The following is a 17,605-nucleotide window of genomic DNA, read 5'->3' on the forward strand; positions in this document are numbered from 1 at the left end:
TGAGAAACTCAGGGTTAGTTGCCAGCAATCTGTTTTAATAAGCCTTCTAAATGATTTTGATGGATGTCCTAGTTTGAAAAGCAATGGCTTAGGACAATGAAGCTTCTATATACCTTGCCTAGAGGCCCTAAAACAAGCTTGTATGTTTTAGATTCCCCCAAGGAGAGCACTACTTATACTGTAGCATAAGGGTGAGACAATTCTTTGAAATGGTGAAGTTTAAGCATCCCTGACCATCTGTCAAAACAACAATAAGTCATGCTATTTGCCATGTCCCCTGGGGTTGGTAAGAACCTGGTTAAGAATCACTGATAGGGGCAAAGGTTATTTAGTCCTTCCTTTCTCCACCTTGGATCCAACTCCCTCCAAAGACCAACCATGATGGGTTACAACTTATTTAATAAAAGAATTCCTGAGTCGATACTGATAATAGATACATAGATGATAGATGGGAAAATGTTCTTACAGTTGGGTGGCAACTAATACATACAGAAGGATGATAAAGCTGAAAAAGCACCATTTTGTAACTATCACAGGAAAAGCATCAAATGAACGTAAACTAGTGAATGAAATTTTAAAAACAAGACATTATATAGTCTCAAACATCTCCCCACAAACTACTTATTAATTCAATAGAGCAAAATGGTAACATGACAGTAGAGATACCTGGAAGATACCACCTCAACCGAGTGATTAAAGTTACCATCGCTGGGCCCACACTGATGTAATGTGCTTTCTGTTATGATGCACTGAGAAGGCCACCACTTCACTCCTGTGGTGTTCCTGCCAAAATGCAGAACCTGAATCTAAGCATGAGGAAACTAGACAAATCAAATTTGAGAAATGTTCTACAAAAAAACTGGCCTGAACTCTTCAAAACAGTCCATGTTGAAAGATAAAGAAAGGCTAGGAAACTACTTCACATTAAAGGAACTAAACTGATGGGGTGCCTGGGTGCTTAAAGTGACATATCAATTACACATACTACAACCAACTGGACTTTGGATTAGATAATAGCATGTACTGAATTATATATCCTGTTTCGATAATTGTGCTATGGCTATGAGAAAAGGACTAAGAAAATGTCTTTGTTCTTAAAGCAGATAGTTAAGTTTTTAGAAGTAAAGTAGTGTAATCTACAACTGATTTCCAAACAGTCCGTAAAATATAATAATAATAGCAGTAGTAGTTATAATGATAATGACAACGGTAATAATGATGGTATAAATTAAATCTTCAGTTCTCTTTCCTTCAAACTAAATAATCTCAATTATTTTAGCCCTTTAAGAGACAATGAGACAAAAGGATTCAAAGTCGCCTGGTTTAAGCAGGAATTTGGGAAGTTAACAAAAAGGGATCTGTAGTCTCAATTCAATTGAAATTAATAAAAAAATATTGAGTAGTCATCCTATATTCAAAGAGCTCACAGTCTATTAGAGAAGGAAAACATGCATATAAATAGAGTGTAAGAGAAGCATACTATATGTACCAAAAATGAAGTATAAGAAAGTACTAAGGAATGTTGAGAGGGAGTGACTAATTCTAATATATTGTACTAAGTGCTTTATATATTCATTCATTAAATGTACCAACAATCTCATTAAGGTAAATACTATTTTATCCCCATTCTGCAGATGAGGCAATTGAAGCACAGAGAAGTTGAAAATCTGGCCATAGATTATCCAGTTAGTTAGAAGTACAGGTATGAAGCTCAGACAGGCTGACTCCATAGCCCATGCAAAAGGCTTAATGGAGGAAGCAGCATTTGAGTTGATCTTTAAAAAATAAGTATAATTTCAATAGGATGCGAAGTGGGAAGAAGAATATTTAAGACTGAAGGAAAAACAAAAGTGAAGGCATGGAGACAATAGATACAGGTCATATAAGGGAAACTGAAAAGTTCAGGGAATGGTATGTAAGATGTGGGGAGAGAAATGGGTAAGAACAGAGGTTGGGAGATTAGACAGGCTTAAGAAACAAATTAGACTCCATCATGATTATTAGGCTATATAATTATTAATTATATAGGCTATATAATTATTAATATAGGCTATATAATTATTATATAGGCTATATAATTATAATATAGCCTTTGTTAGTAAAGAGAATGATTCTTATAATATGTACCATAATCTTGATGTAATTCAGCGGATTCCACATAAGGAGTCGGCCTTTGTGACATCCAAATGAACCTAGTACTAATAAAATCTTATTACAATTCAATCTCTTCTAAAAATACCAGACCACAAATCATGAGAACACTTTCACAGTGACCTCCACACCCATATATATAATAATTTCATTTCACAATGATCCTATTACCATGCAATATGGAAATTGCCAGAACTGAAAACAGCAAATCTACAGTGCAACATTTCTGCCTTACTTTAACACAAACTATATAAAGCTTTTAAGAAACAGTGAATGAAATGTAAATAAATCATGTAGCTCTGCTGTTACAGTTCCTTGTTTGTCATAATATTTATGAAAACTAGGTGATCCAATTAAAGGGATATAATGAGTAATATATTCCATGAACTCTGTTAGATATGCAGTTCCAACCAGTAAAACAACCAGACTTGAATGCTTAATGCTAGATCTCTGAGTTGGTAGCAGGTATAATTGATTGCTCAATTAATAACTGAAAATAATATTTTGGCTTCATAGTAAATTAATTATGGGTAAAGCAAAGCATGTGGCACTTAGAAATCTCTGTATTCATTTCTTAGTAAATATAAATATTCGTGAAAATCTGATTTTCATTTACTACAGTTTTAGCCTGTTCAATCTATACTGTAACCAGAGTACATGAAACAATCCAAGGTCAATAAAAACAAACATTTAAAATTTTCAGAATTTCAGAAAATATTTAAAACTAAACCATTAACAAATTCATTAGTGACTATTTTTCATATATTTAACAAAGGACAAAAAATGAACTTCATTTCTATAAAACATCTTCGAGCCAGAGTTCTTAATGCCCAACAAAATCTTATTCTATCCTGGAAAAATCCTAACTTATCTCCTTGACTGACAGAATAGAATTGATTAGTGAGATATAGGCGATATTTAGGAAGCATCACAGAAGAAAAGAATATGAAAAAGGCAGACAAACAATTTCAAAGAGCATTTGGAAATCAAAAGTTCTATTTGGCTTAGTCTAAAACTAAAACATAAGTGGACAATTAAAGAAATAGAACAATGAGCTATAAAAAAATTCTCTCACCTAAAAACACCTAAAATGGTATGTAAAACTCAACAATCATCCTTTGCCTGTCTAAATGGATTTCTGAGAATAAAGGGAAATACACAGGGCATTAACAAGGAGGAAAGGAACTAAAAAGCAGTGTAATAATCTTGAACAGACATTACAGCTGCTGGGAGGGGTATTTGCTAATAGAGATTTAAGCTTTAATAGCAAGACAAAGAAGAGAGGGTGGTCCTGGATCCCTAACATTGTGGAAAGTGGGAACTAATATCACTACATGAAGGCAGAAACCTTGAAAAGCTACATTCCCTATGAAAAGGTGCATTAAAAAAAATCGTATTTAATAGCAAAGGGAGATGATAAAAGGTAACTTGTCTGTTTAAACCTCAGCTCCAAATGAAAAGGTTAAAGGAATCTCATGCTTAAAAACTAATGTTAACTGGCCTTAAGTTCTAGTATCATGAGTTGCCTGACATCAGCAAGAAATTCCAAAGAAATGTGGACAAAAAATTTTTAAATGTTTATTTTTGAGAGAGACAGAGAGAGAGACAGACAGACAGACAGACAGAACTCAAGCAGGGGAGGGGCAGGGAGAGAAGGAGACACAGAATCCGAAGCTGAGCTGTCAGCATAGAGTCTGACTTGGGGCTCGAACCTATGAACCATGGGATCACTACCTGAGCTGAAGTCAGAAGCTTAACCGACTGAGCCACCCAGGTGCCCCCTTTGTGTGGAAATTTATTCTTAACTCAGGCCCCACAAGATTCCCACAGATTTAACTTCCCAAAATGAATTCACAATATAAGATTACAAAACTGTTAGGGAAATAAAACACCAGGAGTGAAGTCAACAGAAAAAAACAAACAAAATTAGATCTAAATGGACATCAAATATTAGAAATAACAAATACAGAATATAAAATAACTATGCTTAAAAAATTATGAAAAGAGGAAATTAAAACACGAGCAAGAAAAAGTTTTTATAACAACCCAAATATAATTTCTAGCAATGAAAAATATAATTATTTAACTAAAACCCTAACTATAAAAATATTTTTTCCAACAATACTTTAAACAATTAGGGGAAAATGATTATGGACTGGTTATGAAAAGATCAAGGAATTCTTGATAATTTTTATTAGGTATGATAAGAACATGGTGATTATTTAAGATGTCAGTATTTCTTAGATGTATGTAGGGCATGTTACCTGGAATTTCCTTCAAAATACTTCAGCAAAGAAAGAGAAAGGAATAGATAAAGCAAATGTAGGAAATGTTAGAAATGTTGAATCTGAACAATGTATATATGTGAAATTTTTATAATATAAATAAAATGAAAACTTTACTCAGATGTGGAATTTAAGAAACAAAACAGACAAGGAAAGGGAAAAAAATAAGAGAGAGAGAGACAAAAGAAGAAACAAACTCTTGGGGTGCCTGAGTGGCTCAGGTGGTTAAGTGTTTGACTCTTGATTTTGGCTCAGGTCATGACCTCACAGTTCATGAGTTTGAGCCCCACATGGGGCTCTGTGCCAATAGCATGGAGCTTGCTTGGGACACTCTCTCTCTGCCCCTCCCCTGCTTGTACACACACACTCTCTCTCTCTCTCAATCTCTCAAAATAAATAAACATTAAAAAAAAAAAAAAACCAAACAGACTCTTAATTATAGAGAACTGATGATTACCAGAGGGGAGGGGAGTGGGGGCATATGTTAAACACATGATGGGGATTAAGGAGTGCACTTGTCCTGATGAGCATAGGGTGATGAAGGAAGCGTTGAATTACCATATTGCAAACCTGAAACTAGAATAATACTGTATGTTAACTAATTGTAATTAAAATAAGTACTTAAAAAAAAGAATTAGAAGAAAAAAAAGAAAACTCAATGGATAGTATAATCAAAATATTAGACAAAACCAAAAAGGAAATTAGAGAATTGGAAGATGGATCTGAAAAGACCATCTAGATTATGATTAAAACTTAAAGGAGAGAAGAAAAAACAACTCACCTTCCTTTGGGCTCACTGCTGCAGGAAGACTATTCCAATCAAGGGTCCAAGTAGGGCAAGGGTGGGGAGAAAACATCACTTCAATGCCTTTTTCCTAGAAATAGGAAATAGACTCTTTCTGAATTAATGAATTAATAAAATTCTGTTGTGTTTTAGAAGATCAAGTTTCTATTTTCTACACTGACAAGAAGAAACATAAATATTAACAACCATTAAGTGTTCCTCAAAATATTTAGTTACATAAAAAATATGATATGTTGTTTTTTGAGAGCACACTGTCCTATTTTTTATACTGAGATAACAAAAAAATGCTATTTTTAAATTATTACCTAAAACTACATAGAATAAGCTACCTAGAAATAAATTAGGTGTCAAAAAGAAAAGTTACCTGAGGATAAAAATTTTATCAAAAACGTTCCACACAGAGATAATAAAAAACTGATTCTGCATATGTCCATCAAGACCTGTCTTCACATATATGAAAGTTGCTGCCACCTAGGAGTTACATTTACATGACAAAAAGCACCCACTTCAACATAATACCCCAAAACATCATCCATACCAGTCTTTTACAAGTGCTTATAATGCTCTAAAAAAAGATTCCTCTGTTGTAACCAAATGGTTCCCAACATTTTCAAAAATGAGGACCACTTTCCAGTATACAACAAACTTCTCAGGCTCTTTCCCCTGAGGAGGAAGTTAAAAGTTATGCATTTACTTATTTGATCTGCTGATACTTACATGGCATACATACGGACTCCCAGACCCCTTGCAATCACATTCTGGGTATGTGGCCCACAGGATAGATACCCATGGTTCAGGTATTTTTATCTTCAGAAATATTATATTCAAAAGAAAAATTTCTGAGAATCTATCACTAGTTTGAATCAATTAGTTCATGAGATTACTTTCCATTATGAAAACCAGATGAATTCTGGTCCCAAAGGAAATAGTATAAAGATTCTTATTTGAGGTAGAGATATATCTTTAGATCTAGAGGCCTAGAGAACTTATCTGCTCCCAGAAAAATAAACACATCTCTCTGACATCATCTACCTCTATTCTTTATCCCTTATTCTAGCCTAGCCATACTGAACTTGTTATCCCTCATTTCACCAAATTTAACCTTACCTTAGAGTCTTTTCAAAAATACTATATGAGATATCGTTTATATACCATTACATTTATAACATACAAATACAATTCAATACTTTTTATAATATTCACAGTCAATACTAATTTTAGAAATTTTTCATCATCTCAACAAGAAATTCCATATCTATTAGTAGATACTTTCTATCCTGCCCCCTCCCCCCGCCCCCCAGCTCCTTGACCTAGGTAACTACTAATCTACCTTCTGTCTCTATAGATTTGCTCAGGGTCTTTTCAGTAGCTGGATCCTCTGCCTAGAACACTTCCTCCAAATCTTCAATTCATTCAGGTTATTTGCTCAACGTCTTCACCTTGTCAGATAAGCCTTCCTGACCACTCCATCTACAAAGGACCCCAACCCACATAACCTCCACCCCCTTACCCCACATTATCTTTTTATAGCACTTATCATTACCTAATGTGTTCACACATTAAATTGTGTTTTTTCCTTATTTACCTTCTTTATCAGAATATAAGGCCCATGAAGGCAGTCCAATTTGTTTTTCATATATCCCACATTCAAAACAATGACTAAACATATACATTTTTTGGACTAACAGAATAAATAAATTTAAAACCTTTGGAGAATAAGGGAAATTTTGTAGGTAGGAGTACACCAAAGAAAAAAGAAGAGGGAAAAGTGAGATGTGAGTGTTCCTAAGAAATACTTCACTATTTTATACTACCACTTGGCACCAATTTCATTTGTCCTCATGTAACTGGCACAAAATACTGTGACTACACAAAAATTAAAAGTTACTATATAAATAAAATTAATACATTCATATATTATTTTGATATAATATTTACTATTTTTCAAAATGTATGTCAATAATTCATTAGTAAGTAGCAAATACAATGTCCTGCTAAAAAGGAGCATTTATTGTATCTAATACATACTATCAAGTTAGAATTAAATGAAAATAGAAATTTTAACTTATTTTCAGGGTTGGACTTTCTTTTTTAAATTTGTAATTTTTACTTTAGAGAGAGAAAGAGAACACAAGAGTAGGGGAGACGGGGAGAGGGAGAGAGGGAGAGAGAGAGGGAGAAAGAATCTTAAGCAGGCTCCACGCTCAGTGAGGAGTCTTATGCAGGACTTGATCCCATGATCCTGGGATCACGACCTGAGCCAAAATCAAGAGTCAGACCTCAACCAACTGAGCCCCCAGCCATCATTTTTAAATTGTTGATGTAATGTCCCAATCATTTTTTATATAACCATAAGATTTGAAATCAGAAAGAATCCTATAGAATAGCTACTACACTCTCCTAATTTATAAATGGAGAAATTAAGGCCCTTAGGTTAAATAACATACTGAAGATCAGAATGTTAGCTTAGTTACAAAGCTAGGACCAGACTACCTGGTCTATAGTAGTCTTCCCATGGGCTGCTCCCAAGCCAATGAGTGAGACTGGTTAATATACTATGTTAGGCCTATTCCTGAGAAACATGGAACTCTCAGACAGATGACTTGGGCTCAAGGATTCCCAAAGTTTTGGCTTGCCAAAACTTTCTCAGACCTCCACTAAACTCTAAAACTTCTCTAACCCAGTCTTCCTTCCTTTCCTGACTCATGTACAAGGGTCAAACCTGCATCCCAGACTGAAGGCTCTCCCAGCCTCCTCTGTCTCCTTCCCCACTTTACCTCACAGATTTCCCTCAGTAAATCTCTTGCACATTTAACCCCATCTTGGAGTCTGCTCAGGGGACCTGAACTAACACATTCTCTGTAAATTAAAAAGTCAGGATTCCTTTATATTTTTTATGTTATTATAAGACAGCTTATTTTTACAATTGCTTGTTAACTTTTCCTGAATTTAAATTTGTTCTTTATTTCTCAGTGTTTAAATATTTTTAAGATGTATAAAGTACAAATGTTTCCCCTAATTTCCCAAATGTTTAATGTCATTTTATTGCTAGAAAAGCATAGGTAGAAAAATCTGAATCACCAATTTTTCATTTAAGACTCTGTGTAACTATGAATTACAAGCAGATTTTTGGGGGCGGCTGGGTGGCTCAGTCGATTGAGCTTCTGACTTCAGCTCAGGTCATGATCTCACAGTCTGTGAGTTGGAGCCTCTGGTTTGCTCTATGCTGATGGCTCAGAGCCTGCAGACTGCTTTGGATTCTGTGTCTCCCTCTTTCTAGCACCTTCCCTGCTCGCACTCTGTCTCTGTCTCTCTCTCAAAAAAAATAAATAATAAAAAATAAAAAATAAAAAACAAATAAAAGCAGACTTTTGGTTTGTTGAAACTTTAAAAATTTGTATTTTATTTGCTTAATTTTATTAAAAATTTTTTTAATGTTTATTTATTTTTGAGAGAGAGAGGAAGAGTGCAAGTGGGGGAGGGGCAGAGAGAGAGGGAGACAGAGGGTGTGAATTGGGCTCCACGCTGACAGCAGTGAGCCTGATATGGGGCTCAAACTCATGAACTGGAGATCATGACCTGAGCTGAAGTCCGACACTTAACCGACTGAGTCACCCAGGTGCCCTAAATATTAGTATTTTAATACAAAGCAAGTTACTCTCCTGCTGATCATTTAAAGAAACTCAGGAGGTGAACCTGAGATCCCGACACGGTACAGCCATCTGATCAAGACACACCACACTTTGGACATGCCTTGATATCTTCTAAAATCAACTAAATAATCTTATTTCATTGTTTCATCACGAAGCTAACAAAACTGAGAAGGTAAGGGGCTGGGGTCACTAATACAATCCTGTTCTTTTCTAATTGAGCAAACTCTATTAATGATAGAATTCAAATGCTTCCTAACCCAAGTGGGGAAATATAATGACTATTTTTCCAGTACAACTCAGATGAACATCTCAAATTACTTCCTGATTTTTCCTCTATTCAAATAAATCTTCAAATAGCTGAAGTCAAAGGCAAAACATTTTTGTAAATTGTTTAGAATGACAGAGAAAAGAAAGTCTATTGGGGAGAACTTGTACAATTAATATTATTAGAAACAAATTTTCCTTCAAAGAGAGAAATATAGATCATATGTGTTATTCTATCAAAAGGCTTTAAAACAGGGGTGCCTGGGTGGCTCAGTCAGTTGAGCACCTGGCGATTGATTTCAGCTCAGGCCATGATCTCCCAGTCTGTGAGATGGGGCCACGTGTTGGGCTTTGTGCTGACAGTGCAGAGCCTGCCAGGGATTCTCTTTCTCTCTCTCTCCCTCTCTCCTGCCCCTCCCCTACTTGTGCTCACTCACTCTCTCTCAAAATACATAAATAAACATTAAAAAAGTCATTAAAGTAAAAAGTAAAAACAAAATGCAAAGAACTAAAAACTTAAATGTAGGCAAAACCTTAGAAAGTAAATTGATATATTCATTTTCATATTCTTTAACTTCAAACCACCATGTCAAAATTTAAAAACTGAGGCCAAAACCTTGCAACAGAAAAACACCAGGTTAAAACAATACATTTGACCAGATGTGATATGACCTTGGTCAATGTCTTGAATATAAAAAAAAACAAGTTTCGAGAAAAATACTTTTTTTATTAAAAAAATATTTTTTAATGTTTATTTTTGAGAAGAGACAGAGTGCAAGAGGAGGAAGGGCAGAGAGAGAGGGAGACATAGACTCTGAAGCAGACTCCAGGCTCTGAGCTGTCAGCAGAGCCTGAAATGGGGCTTGAACTCACAGACCAGACTGTGAGATCATGACCTGAGCCGGAGTCGGACACTCGACTGACTGAGCCACCCAGGCACCCTGAGAAAAATATTTTTAAAAAATATATATTCTGACTTACTCCAAAGACACATACTATTAAAAATCTTCAATTTACTACACCTCACTTACATGCAAAAGACATGGAAATATTAACTGGTCAAGGGTGATGTAAAACAACTACAAATAAAATTTAAAACAAAAGTAATGTCAATAAATGATTATAATCTGGGGTAGAATGCTCAGCAACATTATCACATGGAATTTTTCAAAGAAAATGTTAATGAAAACATTTTAAGTACCATTAACTTGGTCATAGTGGGTCTTGGTCCTCCTAAAAATGAAGCATCATTTTGCTCCTCTACCCCTGGGACCTCACTTAAGTTTGCATCTTGTTCCTTCAAGGTGGTCAGCAACTCTGGTAAATGGAGAAATTGGATCCCACACTGAGAAGCTGCTGTTTTTACTCTGGGCACTTCCTGAATCCTTTGGTACCAAGCAGCCAGCAGTGGAAATTCTATCAGCTTTTCAGAAAGTTTCTTGCAGATAATTGCCTAGGCAGACAAAGAACAAAACACACTATTCTATAGTTTTTGTGTTTAACAGCCATATTGAGGTAACTTTACATACCATAAAATTCGCACATTTTAAGCATACAGCTCAAACAATGAGTTTTTAGTAAATTTATACAGTTGGGCAACTATCACCACAATCCAGGATTAGAGCACTTATATCACACCAGAAATTTCCATTATGACCACCTGTAGTCAATCTCTGCTTCCCCAGTTAGTTGTAAGCGACCACTGATCTCCTTTCCATGTCTATAATTTGCCTTTTCTAGTATTTCATATAAGTAGAACCAGAAAACATGTCTTTTTTCACTTAGCATTAATTTTTTGAGGTTCATGTATGTAGTTGCATTTACTAGTAGTTTGTTTCTTCTTATTATAAGTAGTAGTCATTGTGTGGAATAATATATTTTGTTCATCCATTTACCAGTTGATAGACATTGCATTGTTTCCAGTTTTTGGTAATTATAAATAATGTTGTTATACAAACTCATGCACCAGTGTTTGTATGGGAATGTTTTTCATTTCTTAGGAGTAGATACTAGGAGCCACGTTGCTAGGTTGTATGGAAACTATGCTTAAGTTTCCACGAAACTGCCTAACACTTCACCCTGATGGCTGTGCCATTTTATATCCTCACTAGCAATGCATGGAGGTCCTAATTTCTCCAAATCTTGCCAATGATTGGTATTGTCAGTCTTTTTTATTTTCACTATTCTAGTGGATGTGCGGCAGTATCTCATTGTGATTTTAATTTGCATTTCCCTATGATTTGATGATGTTGAGCACCATGTGCTTGTTTGCCATTCAAATATCTCTGGTGAAAGTATGAGAGTCATGTAATTGGCAGTTATATATATATGGCAAAGAAGTTACAGAGATGGCAAACAAGTACATGAAAAAATGTACATCATTTATACCATTAAAGAATTGCAAATTAAAACAAGGAGACACCACTGCACACCTACTAGAATGGGGAAGAGGCAAAACCCTGACAAAAGCAAATGATGGCAAGGACGGGGAGCAAAAGGAACTCTCATTTGCTGCTGGTGGGAATGCAAAATGGAACAGCCACTAAGAAAGGCAATTTGGCGACTCCTTACAAAGCTGAACAACTCACCATATGATCCAGCAATTGCACTCCAAATAAGTTAAAGACTTATGTCCATGTAAAAACCTGCACTTGGATGTTTATAACCAAAACTTGGAAGCAACCGAGATGTTCTTCAGTAGGTGAATGGATACACAATCTGTGGTACATCCAAACAATAGAATATTATTCAGCACTAAAAAGAAATGAACTCATCAAGCCATGAAAAGACACAGATGAACACTAAAAGCATATTACTAAGTGAAAGAAGCCAACCTGAATGGCTATATACCATATAATTCGAAGTATGTGACATTCTGGAAAAGGTAAAACTATGAAGACAGTAAAAGAATCAGTGGTGGTCAGGGGTTAGGACAGAGGATGAATACGTGGAATATAGATTTTTAGGGCAGTAAAACTATTCTGTGTGATACAATAATGACGGATGCATGTCATACATTTGTCGAAACCCACAGAATGTACAACCGAAAGAGTGAACCCTATTATAAACTATGGATTGGGTTATAGTAATGTTTTAATGTAGGTTCATCAGTTTTAATAAATGTACCACTCTGGTGCAGGATTTTGATAGTAGAGGAGACTGTGTGTATGGGGACAGAGAATATTGGAAACTTTCTGTACTTCCTGCTTTATTTTACTGTGAACCTAGAACTACCCTAAGAAAGAAAGTCTATTTTTTTAAAGATATATTTAAAATCAAAACATACTATTTAGATAAGATATAAGACTGACAAAGGACTAATGTCTTACAAAGAATAAGAGGCCCAAAAGGTATTTGTGAATTACTTGAATAATAATAATAATAAACATTATATACAGACAAACTAAGAATATATTCACATACTGACTATACTATAAGTAAAAAAAAAAAAAAAAAGTAATGGAAAAGACCAATACATAGCAGAAAAAGGACAAAAAATGTGAATGGATTATTCCAAGAGAATCAAAAATAACATGACAACATTCGAAATGTCTATAAATGCTACAATTGAAAATCATCTTGTAAAATTTTGTACCTTGTATTCCAGTTTCTATCATCTTTCATTGGTAGTATATTTTTATGCCCCTCTAAAAACTTTTCCTTAATCAACTTCCTTCAAACTTAGAAACCCCTTCCTCTATAATTCACCGGCAAGAACACATTCCACTGTCCCAGACCATCATCATATTTCATAAGTTCTCAACACCCTGAATATAGAGAGTAAAAGGACACTGCTTAGTCAAAAACCTGAGATACTTAATATATACTTACTTATGAAAATTAGTTTAAGTGGTCAATGGAGGAAGGTCAATGGAAAATGTGTTGAAGTGTTGACTTCTTCAAAGTTTATTATGTAATACTTTTAAATGATTATAACTTGATGTCTATATAGAGTTTATAATCACTGGTGTATTTTGAGGAATCTCAGTGGAAATTATGCACTCACTGGATAAGTGTGGAGATGAGAGAAATGGAGAGGCTGTACTCTTATTTTAATGGTGATTTAAAGTTTGGTTTTTTTGTTGTTGTTGTTTTTAAGCGAAGCCTTCTTCCCTAAATGTATGAACTGTAACACAGACTCAAGAATATTACTTTATAATAATGTAAGACGCACTGTCAGGACTATATTCTCTACAAAAGACTTGATGGAGTAAGGAGGAAATTTCACTAAAGTAAAATAGTAAAAAGATAAAAGTTACAATTATAAATATATAGAAGTAAAAAGATAACTAGCATCATTTACAGGGCAATTTTTATCACACAACACTTAAAGTAAGGCTTTTATTTAAATTAGAAAATGTGAAATCATTCCTCCTGATTTAAATTATCTTTTTGTTTTCTTTTGGCCAGATGCTTTCTCCCTACTATCACAACCAAACTTCAATTTCTTTAAAAAATAGAATGTTCTTGCTTCTTTTTGAGGCACTGAATGTTGTTTCCATAGAAACAGTAATAACGTCACAGATTATGACTGGTGACTATGAACAAATAGATAAATAAAAAGGTCAAGTCAAGAAAATCTTGACACATATATCTAGCAATAATCAGTACCAAAGCCGAAGCCAGAAAGGACAGAAAAGTAATAAAAAATTCACATGCATATACATTTTGGTCTATTTTAACTGGACTTTAAATAAGCACAAGTAATTGATTATAAGGGGAGGGCTTATGTCTAAGTCTTTTTGTATATAACAAGGACTTAAAACACTGCCTTGCAAATAATAGTCACTCTGTTGAGTGAATAAATGATCAAGAAACTACATATTAGCTTCAAAGAATAATTTCCTAAATTAGTGTTTTTCAAACAGCTGTTTATGACCTTGAGTAACTTGCAACATCAGCACAGTTTTAAAAATGACATATAAATGGATAAAGAAATTGTGATTTATATACACAATGGAGTACTACGTGGCAATGAGAAAGAATGAAATATGGCCCTTTGTAGCAACATGGATGGAACTGGAGAGTGTGATGCTAAGTGAAATAAGCCATACGGAGAAAGACAGATACCATATGTTTTCACTCTTATGTGGATCCTGAGAAACTTAACAGAAACCCATGGGGGAGGGGAAGGGAAAAAAAAAAGGAGGCTAGAGTGGAAGAGAGCCAAAGCATAAGAGACTCTTAAAAACTGAGAACAGGGGCGCCTGGGTGGCGCAGTCGGTTAGGCGTCCGACTTCAGCCAGGTCACGATCTCGCGGTCCGTGAGTTCGAGCCCCGCGTCGGGCTCTGGGCTGATGGCTCAGAGCCTGGAGCCTGTTTCCGATTCTGTGTCTCCCTCTCTCTCTGCCCCTCCCCCGTTCATGCTCTGTCTCTCTCTGTCCCAAAAATAAATAAACGTTGAAAAAAAAAAAATTAAAAAAAAAAAAAACTGAGAACAAACTGAGGGTTGATGGGGGGTGGGAGGGAGGGAGGGTGGGTGATGGGTATTGAGGGCACCTTTTGGGATGAGCACTGGGTGTTGTATGGAAACCAATTTGACAATAAATTTCATATATTGAAAAAAATTAAAAAAATAAAACTTAAAAAAATGACATATAATAGAAAATATCAGAGTAAGCAGCGTGTAGTAAGATGGGTTACTTTATATAATACTTAGAAGTATATTTAATGTATAGAAGATATATATTTATATAAGTATGTTTTGCCACCTTGTAAAATGCATTTTTTATTGTGAATTAAAGCAAAAAAAAGTTTGAAATATACTTTCTAAATGTCACTCTGGGAGCCAGTTTATAATTCTCATCAAAATTCTTAATTGCCTGGAAATAGCTTATGTGCTAAGGGAACTGAGCTTAAGTCATGATAAATTAATCACATAAGAAATGTTCTCATTTCTTCACCTTTCCTTTCCTCTCCTTGGTAATGATTTATTGTTATTTGTTAGATGCATACGGCATCTTTCCTTCCGTTTGAAAATAAGTTGTGACTAAGTAACAATAATTCATGTTTAAAAGAAATTGAGAAGTTTTACTCTGCATGACAAGTTATCCCATTTAATCAACATGCCAGGCTGCCCTGCTAATATCCAGACAGCTCAGGAGGTACTGAAGCACATTCATTACACTCAAGAAGATATATTTAAGGAAGTGGCTAGTGAAAAATGTGTGAGATGAAAATTATATTTGTTCCTAAGAAATTATTTAAAAAGTAACCTGCCTGATAAGATCAAAACCATTATAAATATCATAATTACTTAAAGACAAGAAAATAAGATCATTTATTCTTAAACTAATAAATAAAAAACTACTGCTACCAAGAGCACAAAATGAAACGCTAATGGCTTTGTAGTTAATTATAATAAAGGAGAGCAAAACTTGTCTGGAGAGAAGCAAGATGTTACATCTATCTAAAGTATCTCTTCCACTGCATCACTTTCCAATCACCTATTATATAAAATGTTTTGTACTCTATATCATTCTTTAGCCATGTTTACTCTTTTGAAAATAAATGTTTAGGTGAGCAATGTAAGCAGTAAATGATCTGTCTAAATAGAAATATAATCCCAATTCTGTCTTTTTTACTTATAGATTAGAACTGGTGGGTTATTAAAACTGAAAACTGTTGGGGTGCCTGGGTGGGTCACTTGGTTAAGTGTCCAACTTTGGCTCAGGTCATAATCTCACAGCTCGTGAGTTCGAGCCCTGTGTCAAGCTCTCTGCTGTCAGCACAGAGCCTGCTTCAGATCCTTTGTCTCCCTCTCTCTCTGCCCTTCCCTCCCTTTCTCTCTTTCAAAATCAAATAAACATTAAAAAAAAAAACAAAAAAACCTGAAAACTCTTAAGGACCTAATGCATGGGAGAGGATATAGAATATACACATTAACCACTAAATAAGCAGCCTCCATGTTGTTTGCAATATGCTGGCTGATAGTAAGATTCCCACTTTATTCCTAATTTTATGTCAATGGGGATGGTGAAAGAGACATTTAATATAGGTACTTTTGCTTAAAAATCAATTTCTACAATAATTTTACATTAGCAATACGTGTCATACTTTTTAAAAACTCAATTCAAAGCATTAGAAGTTAACATGTAAAAGGTTAAATCGTGTTCAAATTATGAAAATATTTTATGAAATGGAAAATTTTGTCTTAAAGGAGAATATTTTTTTTGAGAGAGAGGGAGAGAGTGAGTGCAAGTGAATGAGGGGCAGAAAGAGAAAGAGAATCTAAGGGCAGAGGAAGAAAGAGAGAGAGAGAAAAGGGGCTCACCCAAAGTGGGGCTCGTGTTTTACCTAAAGCGGGGCTCATGCTCACCCCATGCAGGACACAAGCTTACTGGATGTGAGACTCGAACTCACAAACCATTAGATTGTGACCTGAGCTGAAGTCATATGCTTAACAAATGAGCCACCCAGGTGCCCAGGAGTAGAATAATCTTTAGATAGTCCTATCAAAGTATACTTGCTTACCAGTAGCAACTTAAAAATAACTATATAATTTTCTATTATCAGGGAACAGCAGGATTTTGCCCCAGTGTTGCTATTCATTGCTATTCCTCCCATACAGTTGCTATCCTAACCACTAGAAGATGCTGGAAAATGACTTAAAGAAGGGAAATCATAAGAGGTGTGCATTTTAATTTATTTCTTTCAAGATGAATTCCTAAACTTTCTGGAGAGGGCTTTATCAGGCACCTTCCATGACGAAGCACTGGGCTATTGGGTTAGCTTTGCAAACGAATATGCACTGAGAAGGAAAAGCTTGGAGCAGGATGGCCACTCTATTTACTACTGTTTGCATCTTTGACTTTATTCTGTTCAATAGAACAGTGTATTTTCCCAAGCTCTTCTAATTTTGACCTCTGGTATTCCAAAACTTGAGTTAGCAAAATTGGCTTCTCTTTTATATTGTTGGCCTTATTCCTTTGGCTAAATATCCCTGCTCTAGGTTCGGCTCTATGTTTCTGATTCAAGCCTAGTAACTTAACTTTCATTCCTGACCATGAACTTGATTGTGATTTTTGTCATTTGAAATGCCACTCCATCACCTCAATGTTTGGTAATGCAAGCATAAATGTTCTGCATCATAGTCACTACCTGAACTGCTTCATAACCAAGATGACTTAAGGGAGCAAAATAAACATAAACAGAAATAATATCAAGGCTTTGGAAAAGAAAGATTAAACCCTAAAAGAAACCACAGATCCAAGAAAAATACAAAGGAAAATATTGTGAGAATTAGTTTACATGTAAATGCCAAAAGAGAAAAATGGAATCATAGAATATGGGTAATAAAAAAAGGCTGAATATATAAGTTTTCCCCTATTTTAAACTAAGAACAGACTTCTTCAGTAGTATTAGGTAAACGTACTCAGTAGTAGTTAATAGATGTCCTGCCTGAATGGAGAGGGCGGAAAAAAAATCCCTCTCAATTAAAAATACTT

General features: G+C 34.9%; 1 protein-coding gene across 1 annotated transcript in view; it reads right to left on the reverse strand.

Annotated features, from left to right (window-relative positions):
- Positions 1–17,605, reverse strand: part of GSTCD (glutathione S-transferase C-terminal domain containing) — a 131,435-nt gene that overhangs the window by 100,840 nt on the left and 12,990 nt on the right. Inside the window, exons 4-5 of the mRNA XM_030313314.1 lie at positions 10,360–10,611; positions 5,218–5,311 (exon numbers count right to left, since the gene is read on the reverse strand). Coding sequence (XP_030169174.1) covers positions 5,218–5,311; positions 10,360–10,611 — 346 coding nt within the window. The remainder of the gene's footprint in view (positions 1–5,217; positions 5,312–10,359; positions 10,612–17,605) is intronic.

This window comes from Lynx canadensis, chromosome B1, assembly GCF_007474595.2.
Source record: "Lynx canadensis isolate LIC74 chromosome B1, mLynCan4.pri.v2, whole genome shotgun sequence".
Taxonomy (NCBI): domain Eukaryota; kingdom Metazoa; phylum Chordata; class Mammalia; order Carnivora; family Felidae; genus Lynx; species Lynx canadensis.